We start from the raw sequence: 18754 nt of genomic DNA on the forward strand, positions 1-18754 counted from the left end.
CACGAAATCAGAGTTTCCTGTCACTGTTGTCAAAAACGTTTTCATGTGGACAGCAACAACCAAAGTTTCAGTAAAATTAAACATATCTGCACGTGGCAATTGTTCTTTAAGTATATTGCACAAGCCCCAAGAGGGTGGACCATTGGTTTGTTTACATCTCAGTTTTGTAATTGCATGTATAAAGGGAAACCTTGCTGTTCTGTATTATTGTTTTGCAGCATTTTCAACCGTTTTTACGTTGTTGTTGAGAAATAACATAAATAGAAGAAGCAACAAAAAAGGTGTTGGTGATTTTCTCAGTCAGTGCCGCCCTACCAGATGTCATAGTGCTAGCTTCTCCACTCTCCCCTGATAACATGAAGCCGTTAAAAAGAGTTCTCCAGCTGCAGTCAGGGAAGTTTAGCTCAACCACTGGGCTCATGTTTGCCCTCAGAGCAGCTCTGCCTCGAGGAGCTCTGTGAGGAACTCAAACTCCAGTCTGCTCTTCAGGACAGCTCAGTCTTATCCGCCACTTCGGTGTGATGCCCCCCTCCCCCCTCGGAGCCACCGGGCGCTAATAACGTCCTCCGGTTGTAGTGGTGGTGCCCCTTCATGAGCCCGAGTTGTTGTTCTCGTGAGGATCTGCTTCTGCTTCTGCCTGTTGAGCGACTGCACCAGGCCCAGCACCACGGCCGCCAGCGAGTACTGGCCGGTGATCTTGCGCGGCTGCAGGATGAGCGGGTTGGGCTGCACGCGGCTCAGCAGGAAGTGCGTTCGGATCTTGCCCTCCTGCTCGCTGATGCCCTTCACGTAGATCTCCCCGCGGTACTCGAAGGCGAAGCCGCGCTCCTTCAGGATCAGGTAGGTGTCCTCGGGCACCTGGATCTTACCGCTGACCCCCGTGCTGTCCATCCGACTGGACAGGTTCACCGTCTTCCCCCAGATGTCGTACTGAGGCTTCTTCGCGCCGATCACGCCCGCCACCACGGAGCCGTGAGCCATCCCTGCCAGACAGGAAGTAGATGTTACGACTTGTTCAGAGTTTGTCGTCCTCATTTTGTAGAAAGATTACAAAAAGGATAAACTCTTACCGATCCTCAGCTCGAAGTTGTTGAACGAGTGCTTGTTGATCTCCTGGATGCTCTCTTTCAGGGCGATGGCGAAGTCGGCCAACGCACACAGGTGACCCCATTTATCTTCACATTGCTGTGGGAGGAAGACGAGAGCAGAGGAAGAGGAGAGTGAGTCAGGACGGAGGGAGCAGCTGGAGGGCAGACATTAAAGCGGTCATTTGTCACTTGAGAGATGAAGAGAGCCAGGAAAGTGTTTCCGTATAAACGCAGCTCTGATGTCACCGAGCCGGAGGAGTCTTCATGATGTGAGACGCTAACTGCTGTTTTTATCTTCGCTGCCTCTTCTACACACTGATTCATCTACTGTCACTTCATCTGGTTTCTGGACATCTACTCTTCTGCATGTAATGGCCCTGTCACACCTTGACGACTTAGTCAGCGCATGCCGGCGTACAAAACTTGACGAAAATGTTAAATTCTGCCATTAATCGTGGAATTTTGGGGTGAAAGTTTAGAGAAAAATGAAATCAGTATTCAGAGGCACTGATCGTTCAGGACTGAAGGCACTGGGAAAGGGAACTTTAAATCCTGACCTCGGATTTTAGAGTAACATCCCGTTTTTAGTTTAACACATTCCTGAGAATTCCCCCAGACTTTAGAAATAAAGAGATTATATGAGGTCTGAAGTATGATGCACGAAGTACGAGGTATGAAGTACAAGGTATTAGGTACAAGGTTTGAGGTATGAGGTATGAGGTACGAGGTTTGAGGTATGAGGTACCAGGTACGAGGTTTGAGGTATGAGGTACCAGGTACGAGGTTTGAGGTATGAAGTACAAGGTATTAGGTACAAGGTTTGAGGTATGAGGTACCAGTTACGAGGTTTGAGGTATGAAGTATGAGGTACGAGGTTTGAGGTATGAAGTACAAGGTATTAGGTACAAGGTTTGAGGTATGAGGTACCAGGTACGAGGTTTGAGGTATGAAGTATGAGGTACGAGGTTTGAGGTATGAGGTACCAGGTACGAGGTTTGAGGTATAAGGTACAAGGTATGAGGTATGAAGTACAAAGTATGATGTACGAAGTATGAGGTTTGAGGTACCCGGTACGAGGTTTGAGGTATGAGGTACCAGGTACGAGGTTTGAGGTTTGAGGTACCAGGTACAAGGTACGAGGTTTGAGGTACCAGGTACAAGGTTTGAAGTATGAGGTATAAGGTACAAGGTATGAGGTATGATGTACGAAGTATGAGGTTTGAGATATGAGGTACCCGGTACAAGGTATGAAGTATGAGGTACGAGGTTTGAGGTATGAGGTACCAGGTACAAGGTTTGAAGTATGAGGTATAAGGTACAAGGTATGAGGTATGAAGTACGAAGTATGATGTACGAAGTATGAGGTTTGAGGTATGAGGTACCCGGTACGAGGTTTGAGGTATGAGGTACCAGGTACGAGGTTTGAGGTTTGAGGTACCAGGTACGAGGTTTGAGGTACCAGGTACAAGGTACGAGGTTTGAGGTACCAGGTTCAATGTATGAAGTATGAGGTACAAGGTTTGAAGTATGAGGTATGAGGTATGAGGTATGAGGTACCAGGTACAAGGTTTGAAGTATGAGGTATGAGGTATAAGGTATAAGGTATGAGCTATGAGGTACTAGGAATGAGGTATGAGGTTCGAGGTTCGAGGTATGAGATATGGAATATGAGGTATGAGGTACGTGTATGAGGTATGAGTCAGAGGAGACCTGCAGGATCTCACCTGCTTCTCGGGGGACAGACCAGACACGGCCATGTAGGTGCTGCCGATGGTCTTGATCTTCTCGATGTCCTGGAACCGTTCCTCACCGAGCAGCTGTGACAGAAAACACAGGAGGAGATATTAAACACTACAAAGAGTCCTTTATCTCTGCTTCATGACATCAGAGGTTTGAGCAGCTCCTTGTGTCCTCAGCCTCAGTCTGAGCTGATAAGACTCACTCTCTTCCCGTCCTCGGGTAGAGAGAAAAGAGAAGTCTGCTGGTGTTTGAGGAAAAGTGTGAAGTGTGAGAAAGTTGTGGCCCGAGGCGAGCAGAGAGCTCAGCTGGTGCGCGTCTGTCCGTCTGTCTGTCTGTGCTCTTATTAGGAGACTCTGACTCGTTCTGTCAGAAAGGAAAGTTCCTGTAGACTCGGGTTTGTCCACAGGGACGCAGGATGTGCCAGAGTTTTGGGGAAACTTCAGCGAGTGTGCTAACTCGTACTGAGCCTGGAGCACGGGGGATTACTGACAGACTGATTCATGTGTTTCAAAATCTATTTCTCTGAGACACTTCCACAAATCCTGACATTTCATGATGTGATATTTTCTCTCTGTTAGTCAGTGCTGCCCCCCTTTTATAACCTGGACTCTATCAAACATCACACTATCAAACGCCTCATTAACCAAGCATGTATCAGGCTGAACAGAACATGCATCAAAACATAATTATCCAAAAAATGACTTCTGGAGAGTCTCAGTTTTGCTGTAAATCGTAAGATAAATGGCAACTTTAAGCTGATTACTTTAAAAATATGAATCCAAACATCTGTTTTTGAAAGTCTCAGTTTCATTGTAAATATTAAGATTCTTAGAGGCCTCTCTCTGGCTTACTTTGAAGACATGAACCCCAAAAATCTCTTCCCGGTGAGTCTCAGTTTCACTGTAAATAATATGACACAATGAAAGCACACTATGACTTACTTAGAAGATATGAACCTGAAAATCTACTCCTTTTAAGTCTCAGTTTCACTGTAATTAGCAAGTTCCACAGAGGCTTCCCTCTGGCTTCCTTCAGCGGTATGAACCTGAAACAGGAACTGATGTTCTTGTGATGTTCTTGTAATTAACGGGTCTTCAGTTTGTTGAAATAACAACATCATGATGCAGATTAGTCCAAAGTCCAAAGTCAGGCTTTGTCAGGTCTGTCCTCAAGAGGAGAAGAAAACTACGTCTACAATGTTTGTTTGTTGAATGGAGGTCTATGAAAGAGGATTAGAGACACTGATGTTCTTTAGCTCTGACCTTCTTCATGGAATGTTCCATTTGTTCTCAGAATTCTGAGGTTTGTAGTTCTGGATCAGGGAATGGGTGGGTTTTATTTGGGGTTTGTTTTGTTTTGATTTGTGTGTGTGTGTGTGTGTGTGTGTGTGTGTGTGTGTGTGTGTGTGTGTGTGGGGGGGGGGGGGGGGTGTTGTTTTTTTAATTTTTTTTAATTTTTTTAATTTTATTTGATATATTATATTAATTTATTATGATTATTACTATCATTATTATTCTATCATAATGGGGTATTCATGGTATTTGTATATAAACCTTTGTATAGGTATGTGAACATGCACTCTATTTTTTGTAATGTCCATATGTTTATTCATACTTCATTTTTTTGTATTTGTTTTACTTTATTATATGGAAGGAAAAAAATAAATAATAATTTGATAACAAAAAAAGAATTCTGACATCATCAAAGACAGAATTCTGACATCATCAAAGACCGAATTCTGACATCATCAAAGACAGAATTCTGACATCATTAAAGACAGAATTCTGACATCATCAAAGACAGAATTCTGACATCATTAAAGACAGAATTCTGACATCATCGAAGACAGAATTCTGACATCATCAAAGACAGAATTCTGACATCATCAAAGACAGAACTCTGACATCATCAAAGACAGAATTCTGACATCATCAAAGACAGAATTCTGACATTATCAAAGACAGAATTCTGACATCATTAAAGACAGAATTCTGACATCACCAAAGACAGAATTCTGACATCATCAAAGAGAATTCTGACATCATTAAAGACAGAATTCTGACATTATCAAAGACAGAATTCTGACATCATTAAAGACAGAATTCTGACATCATCAAAGACAGAATTCTGACATCATCAAAGAGAATTCTGACATCATTAAAGACAGAATTCTGACATCATTAAAGACAGAACTCTGACATCATCAAAGACAGAATTCTGACATCATCAAAGACAGAACTCTGACATCATCAAAGACAGAATTCTGACATCATCAGAGGCAGATTTCTGGTATCCTGTCTTTGATGATGTCAGAATTCTAGAACGCCTGCTGTTGCTCTCCATACAGACTGTTTCTCCTGCTGACACCTGATTGGTGGATACTCCTCAGACTACAGACAGAGACCAGAACCCTTCTCAGACTAAAACCCAGACCCTGAGATCCAGATTCAACATGTCTCTGAATCAGAATCTGTAATTACAGGTTAGTTGTAGCTGAAAGGAAAAAGCTTTGTCAGAAAACTACATCTACAATGTTTGTTTGTTGAATGGAGGTGGGATCCATCATTTCTGATGCTGCGTTCAGGGAAGTCAGGAAATCTAAACGCTGATTGTCTTTAGTGACACAGCATCAAGCAGATTTGTGTCTCAGTGTAAATGTTTGATGTAGAACAGATTGTTAGCTGCTCTTCATGCAGATATCTGTTTATAGAGAGGAAGAAATCCTCCTCACATTAACAACCATGGGAGCCGGATTGTGTTCCTCCTGCTTTTGCTCTCCGTACAGATTGAGACAAAGACATTAGAAAGCTGGAGACGGCATTTGGAAACATTCAAATGTCTGCAGAGATTAAAGATCATCTGTTTAAATCATGAGGGGGATCTACACAGGTAGAAAGCTCATGCACTGATGTTCCTAAGCAGCAAACTTGATGGAAGAAGAGTCCGTTATATTCTGCGTACCGAGTGTTTATCTGAAATAACGTCCCCCTGAGACCCCACAGAGACCGGCTCCATCACTGCCTGCTTTGGATCAATCTGTGTTGAAGTGTTTTGGGGACTAAGATGAAGGTTTTAATCAGAACTGAGCGATGCTGAAGGAGCCAGAGACGGTCTGCAGCGTGTCTAAAAGTTGAACTGAAGTAGAATTGGGTGCACTTCAAAGTCCGCAGCCTCACCTCGTCAAAATCTGCAATAATTTCGTTGAGGAGCCTGAGGCACTCGACTCCCTGGTTATTCATCTCTGTCTGAGAGTAGAAGTCTGCGAAGCCCGGGATGGATGCGAACATGACGCCCACGGCATCGTAGGACTGAGAGTACAGCTCCTGTAGGGACAGACATCACAGATTCAACCTTCAGTGTCTCTGCTCAAAGAATACACAAGGGTTTGGGTTAAATTACATATAAATAAATAAATGAATAAATAATAATAAAATAACAATAAGAAACATTTATAATAATAACAACAACAATAATAATAATAATAAATAATAATGATAATAAATAAATAACAATAATATTTAAAATAAAATACTAATAATATTAATACATTTTATTTAGCAGTATAATAATAATCATAAAAATAATATTAAATAAATATAACAAAACAAGAATAATAATATCAATAAATAAATAACAATACAACTTTAATAATAATAATAATAAAAAAAAATTAATAATATTAATTATGATAAATAAATAAATAACTATAATAAAATAATAATAAGAATAAAATAATGATAATAAATACATACATAAATATATAACAATACTAATTATAATGAAATAATAATAATACATTTTATTTAGAGGTATAATAATAATCATAAAATAATAATAAAATAAACTATAATAAAATAATAATATAATAACATTAATAAAATAATAACAATACAACTATAATAATAATAATAATTTAAAAATAATAATAAAACAATAATTATGATAAATAAATAAATAATAATAAAATAATAATAATAAGAAAATAATATTCATACTAATCATAATAATAAAAATAAAATAATAACACATTTTATTTATATGTGCCTTTCAAAGCCTTACAAGGCAGAGTTAAAAAAAAGAAAAAAGCAATATAAAATTTAGTCTAAAAATAATCTACAAGACATGACATATGCATCAAAATGATACATTACTTATGAAAAACACATATTTGTTTGTGACTATGAGCTTTTTATTACATTTCTTATCACCTGGCTGTGTTAAATACTTGATTCTGATTGGTCAAAACCCCATAAGTACATTAGTTAACCAGGTCTCACACGTCATATCAAACTAATCCACAGGAAGGAGTCCTCAAATTGATTACATCTGAAATAAGGGACACCTCAAAGTCCTTTTGAGAATGAATAAAGGTTTTAAATGAAATCTGAGGAGCTTTTTTATTTTAGTTGCATAAATAAGTCATTTTTAAATCAGTGAAATCATCTTAAGATAAAAACTTAGTGTCAGCTTCTGTTTCAAGTCAGGTCTAAAAGGTGGATCTTACCAAGGCCAGTCAGTTCTTTTGTCAGGGAGTCAGGCCATAACTGTCACATTGGGAAACACTTGAAGGAGGAGCCATGTGCAGACAAATCTAAGGTCTAAGAAACTAAAACAAAAGTCCAAAACAAACCGGGGAACACAAGGAAGACTGACAATGATCCAACAATGATAAAAACTCAGTACAGAGAGTAATCAACACAGGTGTGGACACAGGACACAGGTGAGACTAATCAGGGGAATCAAAGAAGGAGGGAAACTCACAAGGACAGGAAGTGAAACTAAACTGGAAACACAGGGAGCAAGAACTTCAAAATAAAACAGGAAACACAGACTAGACTAAATCACAATAACACGTCAAAGTCAAAGTTTCAGCTCTTTGTTTGGACTAATTCAGACGTGTTATAACACATTCACTGAAAAGTCTCTAAAGTGAATTATTGTTTTAGTTTTAAAGGTTGCAAAGAGTCAAAATCCCTCTCTGTGTTCCATCATGCAGTTTGCAGCAGGTGAAGCCGCTGCACTACACCGTCTCGACCACCAGGGGGCAATGTGGACACATCAGGGAGCTGAGCAGCTGTTGACGCGAGGCAGCATGTCTCCACATACTAATATTGTCACATGCGGTAATTTATCATGTCATTATGGGAGTGTTTTAATAACAGACTTCATGTCCAGGCGTAGTTAAACATTTAATATCCATAATTAAGAAGTCACGTTTCTCTCTCTCTCTCTCTCTCTCTCTCTCTCTCTCTCTCTCTCTCTCTCTCTCTCTCTTCTTCTTCTCTCTCTCTCTCTCATTCTGTATTCTGCTTGACTTTCTACTGTAATTACTCACTGGTGAAATCAGGCCTCTGACTTCACGGTGACATCCTCGCTGACATTATGCACACTTAATGAGCTCAGTCAAATGTCAGACCCTCAAAGTGAAAGTTGGGGAAAGTCAAACTAATCTCATTTCTTGGTCGGTCTCCGGGTCTCTTTAGGAAAAACATCAGTCGGCATTCGGAGCTTTAACCCCGTTTAGACCTCCAAGTGAACCCCGTTTAGACCCCCCCCCTGGGTTCATCCCACCCCTGTGACACACTGTGGAGGAGTTTGCAAACATACAGCTGAACCTCATCACGGAGCCATCCTGGACTCTGAAGCCTACATCTTCTGACTCACATGGTTTTGACTCATCGCTGATAAATTAGCTCTCATTATGTCATCAAAGATGTAAAATAAGTCTTTAGGATTTAACTGGGACACGTCAGAGGCTGAAGAGAGGTAAACGCTCTCCCTGTGGTCTTTTCTTTTACGGTTAGTGGATCAGGTGTCTGCTCCTTTATCAGTCCAACACTAAACCCCTCCATGAGCCTCAGGTTTGACCTCAATGATGGCTGTTTTTGCAGAGATGATCCAAAGATAACATTACAGCATTTCAGTGAGATTATGCTCTCATTCTTTCAAGTTAAGTCTGCATCAGCTCGGCTTTGCAGCCCCTGGAACCCCAAGATGAGAGTCAGACAAGCACAGATTTTTCACCTCAAAAAGTCTAAGTAAGTGTTTTTACACTTTTTAAAGAATCATAACCTAAAAACAAGCTGATCTGCTATAAAAACATAGTGGCAGCTCAGTTTGAAGACCCTGAAACTCTCAAGAGGTCACAAAAGCTCATTTTTTTTAACCTCAAAATGTCTCATTTAGTGTTTTAGTTATGTTTTTTTAAACTAATGCTAAACTCAAAAACAAGCTAGGAACCCACAAATAAGATATCAACAGCTAAGTTTGCAGCCCCTGAAACTCCAAGAAAGAGTGTGACATGCACATGCATTTTTTTTAAAGACGTCAAAATTCCTTATTTAGTGTTTCTTCTATCTTTAATGAATCCTAACTGCAATAACAAGCTAAGACCCTACAAACAAGGTGTCAGTAGCTCGGCTTGCAACCTCTGAAACTCTTGAAGAAGTCAGAGCAGCAAATTGTTTTACCTCAAAATGCCCATTTATGTGTTTTCACTGTTTTTAAAGAATCACCACTTCAAAAACAAGATAAGCAACTGCATCAACAACATAGTGGCAGCTCAGCTTGCAGTCCCTGAAACCCTCCAAAAATTGTTTAAAATGAACAGAGATCCTTTTTTTTTACAGACCTCAAGATGCCTTTCTGTCTTGAATGAGTCTTAACCTCAAAAACAAGCTTAGAACCCCAAAAAATAAAGTAGTGGTAGCTCAGCTTGCAGCCCCTTAAACCCAAATGGTGACAGATGAACGGTCCTCAAAGGCACATGAAAGGGTGCCAGAGCTACACAGACCTATTTTTTTTAAACCTGTGATGCTGTTTTATCGCTGGCATCATTAGCTTTAGAGAAATCCTGATTCGTCTCAGGGTGAAAACCGTGTTTGCAGTGAAGGGTTTCTTTCCTTGGACCTCCTGAGTCCTCTGTAGAGCTTCAGAGTCAGACATTTTCAAAACAATCTGCTGAAAACCTGAAACACCAAAATGTTTCTGAGATCCTAAACCCTTAAAATAATAATAATAATAAACGACTGTCATCTGTTTGTCACCTGATTAATTCCACGCCTCTTTAGAGCCCATAAATGACCCAACACTCCAGCAACTAAATCAGGGGACAATAAACAGCCTGATTAATAATGTAACAAGCGATTAGGACCCAACCTTTTCCTAATGGATGCATTTCTAATCGTGTCCTTTTTAATTAGGAGCAGAATGATATCAGCGCTCCTCTCGCCACATTCATAATTCATCGGCTGCTCGCCTTTTTGTTCTTGGGGGCGATGGAAGATCGGAGGTTTGGATAATGAAAGACCCGATGAGGAGAGACGAGGACAATGAGGCGATTTGACTCTGGCGTGTGATAACTGTTCTCTCTGCCCACCAATACAAGACGTCATTACCGAGCTGGAAGAGCTAGTTCGACTGAAAGGAATAAAGAAGCCTTTCTCCTGACAATGACACCAAAATATTAATTATTACACGACTGATGGTCTAACCCAACACCAAACCCTGCTGATGGATTTCATGATAGATACAACTCAAAGTCTTCAGGGTCACAGGAGGCTTCAAAAAACTTTAAAGGCCCTGGAAACATAAAGGGAATATTTAAAATTCAAATATCAAAATGTAATGTGTAATCGAGCTTCAACAAAAACCTGAGTGAAAATAAACATCCACAACTCTGAAAAAACGCTGTTCAAAAACAGTTGATTCTACAGGTCAGAGCATTTCTCAGGACGGTGTGGGCGTGGCCTAACTCTTTGATTGACAGGTCAAGAGAGAGTTCACAGCCTGCATGTTTGAGCCGTCTGACTCTGAATCTAAAGACATCAAAACTAAGAACTCTCTCTCCGTAGTCTCCGGGGCATCAGGAATATGGGAAGCCTGGAGTAGAGGAGGCTGAAGGGTAGTATGTGCACGCAGAGGAGCTCGGCTCCAGGTGTCAGACGGAGCTGTTTGTCTAAACTCTGAGCTGTTTGGGGAAAGTTAGTGGACCGGTCCTGAAGACAGTTAGTGAACCGGTCCTGGGGAAAGTTAGTGAACCAGTCCTGGGAAAGTTAGTGAACCGGTCCTGAGGATAGTTAGTGAAGCGGTCCTGGGAAAGTTAGTGAACCAGTCCTGGGGAAAGTTAGTGAACCGGTCCTGGGGAAAGTTAGTGAAGCGGTCCTGGGGAAAGTTAGTGAACCGGTCCTGGGGACAGTTAGTGAACCGGTCCTGGGGAAAGTTAGTGAACTGGTCCTGAGGAAAGTTAGTGAACCGGTCCTGAGGAAAGTTAGTGAACCGGTTCTGGGGACAGTTAGTGAACCGGTCCTGAGGATAGTTAGTGAACCGGTCCTGGGGAAAGTTAGTGAACCGGTCCTGGGGAAAGTTAGTGAACCGGTCCTGAGGATAGTTAGTGAACCGGTCCTTGGGACAGTTAGTGAACCAGTCCTGGGAAAGTTAGTGAACCGGTCCTGAGGATAGTTAGTGAACCGGTCCTGGGGACAGTTAGTGAACCGGTCCTGGGGAAAGTTAGTGAACCGGTCCTGGGGAAAGTTAGTGAACCGGTCCTGGGGAAAGTTAGGGAACCGGTCCTGAGGATAGTTAGTGAACCGGTCCTGAGGATAGTTAGTGAACCAGTCCTGGGGAAAGTTAGTGAACCGGTCCTGGGGAAAGTTAGTGAACCGGTCCTGGGGAAAGTTAGTGGACCGGTCCTGGGGAGAGTTAGTGAACCGGTCCTGAGGAAAGTTAGTGAACCGGTCCTAGGGAAAGTTAGTGAACCGGTCCTAGGGAAAGTTAGTGAACCGGTCCTGGGGAAAGTTAGTGAACTGGTCATTAGGACCATGGGACGCCCGGAGCAGCCGAGGCTAAAGTGTAGTGTGTGCACGCAGAGGAGCTCGGCTCCGTCTGACACCCGGAGCTGTGATTAGCAAACAAACTAACAGCTAAGACAACACTGAGGGGAGCTGGCTGAGAAGTCAGGAGACGGTCTGAGCAGGAGTGGAGTAGTTTTGTTGAACATGTGAGCACGTGACTCAGTGTTTCATTTCTGATTGGTTGGATATTTATTACGTAATAAATATCAGGTTAAACCAGCCCCCTTAAAACCCAGTGTGAAAACGTGTTAAAAAAATCTGTCAGACTCGTGTGTGCATGTGTGTGTGTGTGTGTGTGTGTGTGTGTGTGTGTTCTCGTTTGTATGACTGCAGAACGTCTCTATTCAGAGCAATTTAAAGTACAAAGGGAAAAGGGCAGCAGAGATAAGGTGAACACAAAGAGAAACTTTGGAGAGCCGGGCTGTCTGCAGCGTCGGGGCAGCTGACTCACTGCTGATGGAGACACGAATCAATGCAGCCGACCGACAACATGTTATTAAAATCAAATCAAATGCAGGCAACCAAAAAAAAAGAAAAAGCTCTTCGGCTGGATGAACCGCCCCTCCGCTTCCCTCTCTCTGTACAGCTGCGTGAAAAGCAATTACAGAGTTTCTTCTTGTGGTTTTAAACAGGGGGACTAATTCAGGAGCAGGTTCTGCTGTGATGGATGAGGTGAAACGTGCAGACGTGTGAGAGGAGGGGCCGCTTCATTCAAATATCACATTAGTTAAGATTTGACCCGTTGTTAGCAGGAAAGGGTGTTCCTATTCCCCCTCTAGAACACTACGCTCCCAACATGCAGGCCTGCTCATCGTACCTAAAGTCTCTAAAAGTAGTATGGGAGGTAGAGCCTTCAGTTATCAGGCCCCTCTCCTTTGGAATCATCTACCAGTCAGGGTCCGGGAGGCAGACACCCTCTCTACTTTTAAGAGTAGGCTTCAAACTTTCCTTTTTGATAAAGCTTATAGTTAGAGCTGGATCAGGCTTGGACCAGGTCTTAGTTATGCTGCTATAGGCTTAGACTGACACACTGGGATCCTGTCTTTCCCTCTCTCTCCTCTCTCTGCCTGTCTCTCACTTTAACTCTTCCTGTCCCATTAAAGTTACTAACCATAGACCTTTCTGGAGTCCCTGAGCTCCCTTGTCTCGTAGGTTCCTCTGGATCTCTGCTGTAGATTCCTTTTTTGGGGTCTGTTATTCATCCTTTCTTTCTTTCTTTCTTTCTTTCTTTCTTTCTTTCTTTTCTTTCTTTCATTACTTTCTCCTTTCTTTCTTTCCTCCTTCCTTCCTTCCTTTCATTTCTCTCTTCCTTTCTTTCCTGCTGTCCCTCTCCTTCCTTCCTTCCTCCTTCCCTTCCTTCCTTCCTTCATTTCCTTCTTTCCTTTCTTTCTTTTCTCTCTTCCTTTCTTTCCTGCTTGTCCCTCCTTCTTCCTTCCTTCCTTCCTTCCTCCTTCCTTCCTTCCTTCCTTCCTTCCTCCTCCTTCCGTCCTTCATTCCGGTTCTTGTCTCGTCTCTCTTGGGGGGGCCTTTCTTTCCTGCTGTCCCTCTTCCTTCCTTCCTTCCTTCCTTCCTTCCTTCCTTCCTTCCTTCATATCCTTCTTTCTTTCTTTCTCTCTTCCTTTCTTTCCTGCTGTGCCTCTTCCTTCCTTCCTTCCTTCCTTCCTTCCTTCTTCCTTCCTTCCTTTCCTTCTTTCTTCCTTCCTTTCTTTCTTTCTTTCTTTCTTTCTTTCTTTCTTTCTTTCTTTCTTTCTCTCTTCCTTTCTTTCCTGCTGTCCCTCTTCCTTCCTTCCTTCCTTCATTTCCTTCTTTCTTTCTTTCTCTCTTCCTTTTTTTCCTGCTGTCCCTCTTCCTTCCTTCCTTCCTTCCTTCCTTCCTTCCTTCATTTCCTTCTTTCTTCCTTCCTTCCTTTCTTTCTTTGTTCGTTCCATGTTTCTTCATCCTTTATGTCTCCTTTTCTCATCCTGTCCTTTCCTTCCCCATTTATCCTCCTCTTTTTCTTTCTTCTGGTCTCCCTCTCTTCTCTCTTTTCTTAGTCCTTTCTGGAGTCCCTGAGCTCCCTTGTCTCGTAGGTTCCTCTGGATCTCTGCTGTGGACGTGCCAGACTCCAGCTGCTACAACTACTAGTATCCGTCTCCCCACTATCATCTCTCTCTCTCTCTCTTCATCTCCCTCTATCCCTCTCTCCAACACGGTCTCAGCAGATGTGTGTCTAACATGAGTCTGGTCCTGCTGGAGGTTTCTGCCTGTTAAAGGAAGTTTGTCCTTGCCACTGTAACTTGCTAAATGCTGCAAAGTGCTCTGCTCATGGTGGATTAAGATGAGATCAGACTGAGTCCTGTCTGTAAGATGGGACTGGATCTGATCCGGTCTTGATGTTGGGTCTTTGTTAATAATAGAACATAGAGTACGGTCTAGACCGGCTCTGTTTGGAAAGAGTCTGAGGAGAACGTTTGTTGTGATTTGGTGCTTTATAAATAAAGATTGGTTGATCCAGCATGGTGAACACTTCTCTAAGACTACAACAGTTTCACAGTGTGTGACTGGGTGTTGTGCAGACCTCGTTGTCCCGGTCCTTCTCCAGGAAGTGTCGGGCCACGTGGCTGGGCAGGATGTTCCTCAGCATGTTCTCGTTGTGTTCTCGTAGCTCCTTCATTTCGTTGATCTCCTCTTTGGCCTGGACACGCCACAGGAAGTCCAGCCGGGCCGTGTACTCCAGCTACAGGTGAGAGAAAAAACAAAGACAGAGCACAGAGTGAGTCAGGTGAAAATCACATTTCGTGGATTCCTCTGCGGACTCACGTAGTAGGTCAAGCTTACACTCGGTTCCAAACTGAAGCTTAGTTTGTAGAAGAGAGAGAAGCAGGCCTGTGAGGACTGGTGAAAACATTCCTTGTGACTCGTCCTGCTCTCAATACGTCCCATAATCACATGAGCGAACACTAACGTCTGTGTTTCTAATTAAAATGTGAGTCCTGCAGGGCCGCAGTGGAGGGAGAATAATGAGAAGGTGTGCGGTGAAGTTAACCGACGTGACCTCTCGGTGCAGAGCGGAGCGGCGCTCTGATTTAAAACGGCGTGCGTTAGCCGTCAGAGAGGGACAGAACAAACAATCCTAATAAAGCAGGATTAGAGCTGCTGTCATCTCTCACTCTGTATAATCCTGTTAACTGCAGTCATGTTCTTGTTTTATAGTCTGTATAAATATATGAGGATAATAAACGCTGAGCACATTCAGGCCACAATTACAGTCGCTGAAGAAGTGAGAGACTTTCTGCTTCCACTTGGCAACACTTCTGAGGGGAGCTTAGCCAGTTAGCTTAACGTTACTCTTCTTAAAGCTGTGCTCAATGATCACCATAACATTCAGATTATAAGGCGCACTTTTAATACCTCTTTCTGAGAGGATTGAGCTTTACTAGCGACAGCACAGCTATGACCCTAAGTGTCGTCACCACCGCCGACTAATCTAACAGACTTGTTTGAAACATGTGCCAACAGCCAACTAAAGGTGCATTTGGACCAAGAGTTCCAGGGTCTTTTAGCCCCCAGAACTACTTTACCCTGAACTAAAAGGTTCCTGTGCCCCCATTGTTGTCTGCGTTTCGACCACAGGTTGAAGTCCCGGGTAGATTGTGTAAATCAGGCCAGTGACGTATGGAGGAAAAAAAGTAAATGCACTACACCACCAGACCAGTAGAGGGCAGTAACACAAAGAGGAATGCCATTCATCACAGATGACACCATAGAAGCAGACGGACAGGTATCGTTTTTTTTTTTGCTGATTAGTGGATACGACTCAGACTACAGACAGAGACCAGAACCCTTCTCAGACTAAAATCCAGACCCTGAGATCCAGATTCAACATGTTTCTGAATCAGTATCTGTAATTACAGGTTAGTTGTAGCTGAAAGTAAAAAGCTTTGAGGCAGGTATCATTATGAGCAACACAACAGTTAGCCTGTTAGCATGAAGAGACTCAGCTGGTCTGTTTTAGATGGTGCTATATTTCATCACAGATGGATTCACTGAATCAACACGTGAGAGGAGATAAGCGCGAGTAGCAAAGACGTTTCAACACGGCTTTAAAATCCTTTTGAACTCAAAAAGCCGTGATCGCAGAGATCGGCCGGTGTTTTGGTTTAAACAGAGACCCTGTTAACTGGAGACTCAAAAGATTGACAAAAATAAATTTGACAGATAAAATTTGACAAAAAAAAATTAAATTTTTTTTTTTTTGAAAAAAAAAAATAAATTGAAAAAAAAAAATTTTTTTAATAATTTTTTTTTTGCAAAAAACACATTTTGACAAAAAACATTTAACAAAAAAGTTGACCCCGGAGCCTGTTGAAAAAATTAATTTTCCTCAAATATGAAATTGTGTTCCAAAAGCAGAAAAACATGAAAGAAAGTGAAAATTTTGCGCCTGCGGTTAAAAACATGGAAAAAGCAATGAATGAATGAATCAACACGTGAGAGGAGATAAGCGCGAGTAGCAAAGACGTTTCAACACGGCTTTAAAATCCTTTTGAACTCAAAAAGCCGTGATCGCAGAGATCGACCGGTGTTTTGGTTTAAACAGCGACCCTGTTAACTGGAGACTCTCAGCCGGATGCATCCCTCATAAACGTCTTTAGACCATCATTAAATATCTGATGAGGATATTTTGAAATCTTAATAAAAACTAAACTAGTTTGCATTCCCAGGAACTCCCTCTGTGTTTCAACAGCTGTGTAAACTCCACAAACACTGACACGTTCAGCTGAAGGTCTCCAGTTTACAGGGTCACTTTTAAAACCGGAACACCGGGAGGAGAGACGCATTCACGGTGGGCTGAGAGAAGACTACTGTTACAAGCTGCTAAATCAAGAGAATCACAGCTTCTTCTTTTGAAAAGTACACACACATACAAAAAAGATAGAACAAATAAAAACTAATGAAAGAAAGAGAAATCAAGAGAATCACAGATGTGTGTGATGTTATTGTGGACGGAGGGAGGAATAAAAACACTGAGGTTAATCTACCAATCAGACACGTTTAGCATTGCAGGCCCCGCCCCCTGAAAGCCCCGGGGCTTTTTGAAAAGTACTACGAGATGATCTACCCCTGTACTAAATTTAGACCCTGGTTCCACCGGTCAAAACGCACGTAGTTCCAGGGTAAAGTTCCTGCGGTCAAAAAACGCCTAATGTGGCCAGAGATCTGCTCACCAAGGCCCTTGCCTTCGTCTGCCACATGGTTAGCAGTGCACCCCGCCCTTATGCCTGTCTCTAAGGGTAATGGACCCACAAGGAGGCAGCTCCATTTCCTGACTGGGCCCCATGAATTAAAGCCAGGCCACCAGGTGCCTGCAAGGGAGCTACCCCCCAAATCTGACAACAAGGGATAGCCCTGGTCTCCTTTTTCTAAAAAGTCAAATTCATTGGGGGTGTTTTTGAGTCCCTAGTGATCTGGCCCCTTCCCTTGGGACCACTTTGCCTTGGGTGACTCTTCTAAGGGTGCACACAAACCCCCTTCACTACAACAAGGTGGCCGTTGAAGAGGACAGAAATGGTGGATTGCTGCCTCCTAATGGGGAGCGAGTCCTTACCCCAAGTGAAGGAGTTCAAGAGTCTCGGGGCCTCGTTCAAGAGTGAGGATTAAATGGATAGACTGCAGCCATTGTACCAGACCCTTATGGTAAAGAGGAAGCTGATCCACGGTCTGACTGTCATCTATGATTGAAAGGAGTCAGTTGAGGTGGTTCAGCTATCTGAGAGGGATGCCATGCCTTTGGAGGTTTTGCAGGAATGCCAAACCTGGAGGAAACCCCAGTAGACCCAGAACAAGCCTGAGGGATTGCACATCCCATTTGGTCTGGTTACGCCTTTGAATCCCTGAGGAGGAGCTGGGGAAGTGTCCTAGGATGGTTTCGGCAACTTGTTGAGCCTGCTGCCACCGTGACCTGGCCTAGGATTTAACGTGAGAAAGTGGATCTCCTCATCCACATCTGAGAGGTGAGACAAGTTCCTCCATGTCTCTACTTGGGGCCTGAGGAAGAACCTCATGTGGACCTCTGTGCTCCGCTGCTGATCAGTATGTAGAAAAGCCGGGGGTTGGTTTCCTTCTGTGCTCTTCAGGAAACATATCAACAACAAATCACAGAGTTCAGATAACAGAGAGAAATCTGCTCGACTCAGCATTTGAACACAAAATAATCCAGTTACAGAGTCTTCATCCCTGTGAGCTCCAAATCGCTCTGTGATGATGCGTCTGTCTCCTTTTGTATCTCCTATCAAAGATTGTCCGGGCTCACGTAATAAGTTGTGTGCACGCAGCCGAGACACAATGTAGGAGGAAAATATGTGTAAATGTTGCCTTTTCAGGTTTAACAAGCCCTGAATGAGAGCGGGTAATGAGAGAGGCAGAGCGGGATAAAAGAGCGAGTCTCCTCCGTCTCTCTGCTTTAATAGACTCTTCTTCCACAACACAATGAAATCACTTAAAAAGAGGCTCTGAAAGCAGCACTAACTCCTGTTTTTACACCCTCTGTGTGTTTCCTCTACAACAGATCAGGCTGCTGAGAGGTTTCAGCTACAAAGGGTCTGAAAAGACTTGTTCTGGATGGAGCTGCTTCATTACTCCGGGGTGTAGGAGCTGATTTGGGGAGTTTCTGTTTCACTTCATCAGAACATGTCTCCGTTGGATCTTTGCTCGAAGCAGGAGACTGACTCTGCTCTGCAGAGCCTCAATACTGAATGGAAATGCTTGAGCACAGACATTTTGGACCGCCACACAAGAATAGAAACTACGTCTGGCTTTGGGATAAGCACCCACCTGTCAGTCAAAGCGACCACGCCCCCATAATGTAAGGATTAATAAGGTGCATTTGGACCAAGAGTTCCAGGGTCTTTCAGCCCCCAGAACTACTTTACCCTGAACTAAAAGGTTTCTGTGCCCCCATTGTTGTCTGCGTTTCGACCGCGGGCTGAAGTCCCGGGTAGATTGTGTGAAATAGGCCAGTGACGTTTGGAGAAAAAAATAAGTAAATGCACTACACCACCAGACCAGTAGAGGGCAGCAAAACAAAGAGGAATG

General features: G+C 42.9%; 1 protein-coding gene across 2 annotated transcripts; it reads right to left on the reverse strand.

Annotated features, from left to right (window-relative positions):
* Nucleotides 1-90: 90 nt before the first annotated feature.
* Nucleotides 91-7523, reverse strand: LOC117809051 (adenylate cyclase type 8-like). Of its 2 annotated transcripts, XM_034678732.1 has the most exons (5): nucleotides 7333-7520; nucleotides 6005-6151; nucleotides 2813-2905; nucleotides 1071-1185; nucleotides 91-983 (listed from the first exon to the last, which is right to left on the reverse strand). In XM_034678732.1, the coding sequence occupies exons 2-5, from the start codon at nucleotides 6113-6115 to the stop codon at nucleotides 502-504; spliced, it is 801 nt and encodes a 266-aa protein (XP_034534623.1). In that variant the 5' UTR covers nucleotides 6116-6151; nucleotides 7333-7520; the 3' UTR covers nucleotides 91-501. The 2 variants fall into 2 exon arrangements, with proteins under 2 accessions (XP_034534623.1, XP_034534624.1); XM_034678733.1 differs by lacking the exon at nucleotides 2813-2905 and having other exon boundaries at nucleotides 7333-7523.
* Between the last annotated feature and the right edge of the window lie 11231 nt (nucleotides 7524-18754).

Source organism: Notolabrus celidotus, unplaced genomic scaffold, assembly GCF_009762535.1.
Source record: "Notolabrus celidotus isolate fNotCel1 unplaced genomic scaffold, fNotCel1.pri scaffold_215_arrow_ctg1, whole genome shotgun sequence".
NCBI lineage: Eukaryota > Metazoa > Chordata > Actinopteri > Labriformes > Labridae > Notolabrus > Notolabrus celidotus.

Bases quoted from the DNA above. Each gene is read 5' to 3' on its own strand.
- LOC117809051 (XM_034678732.1), bottom strand. From the start codon at position 6,115: ATGTTCGCATCCATCCCGGGCTTCGCAGACTTCTACTCTCAGACAGAG. The intron at 2,906-6,004 runs GTGAGGCTGCGG...TTTCTGTCACAG, and splicing joins TTATTGCAGATTTTGACGAG to CTGCTCGGTGAGGAACGGTT. The intron at 984-1,070 runs GTAAGAGTTTAT...CCTGTCTGGCAG, and splicing joins CAACTTCGAGCTGAGGATCG to GGATGGCTCACGGCTCCGTG.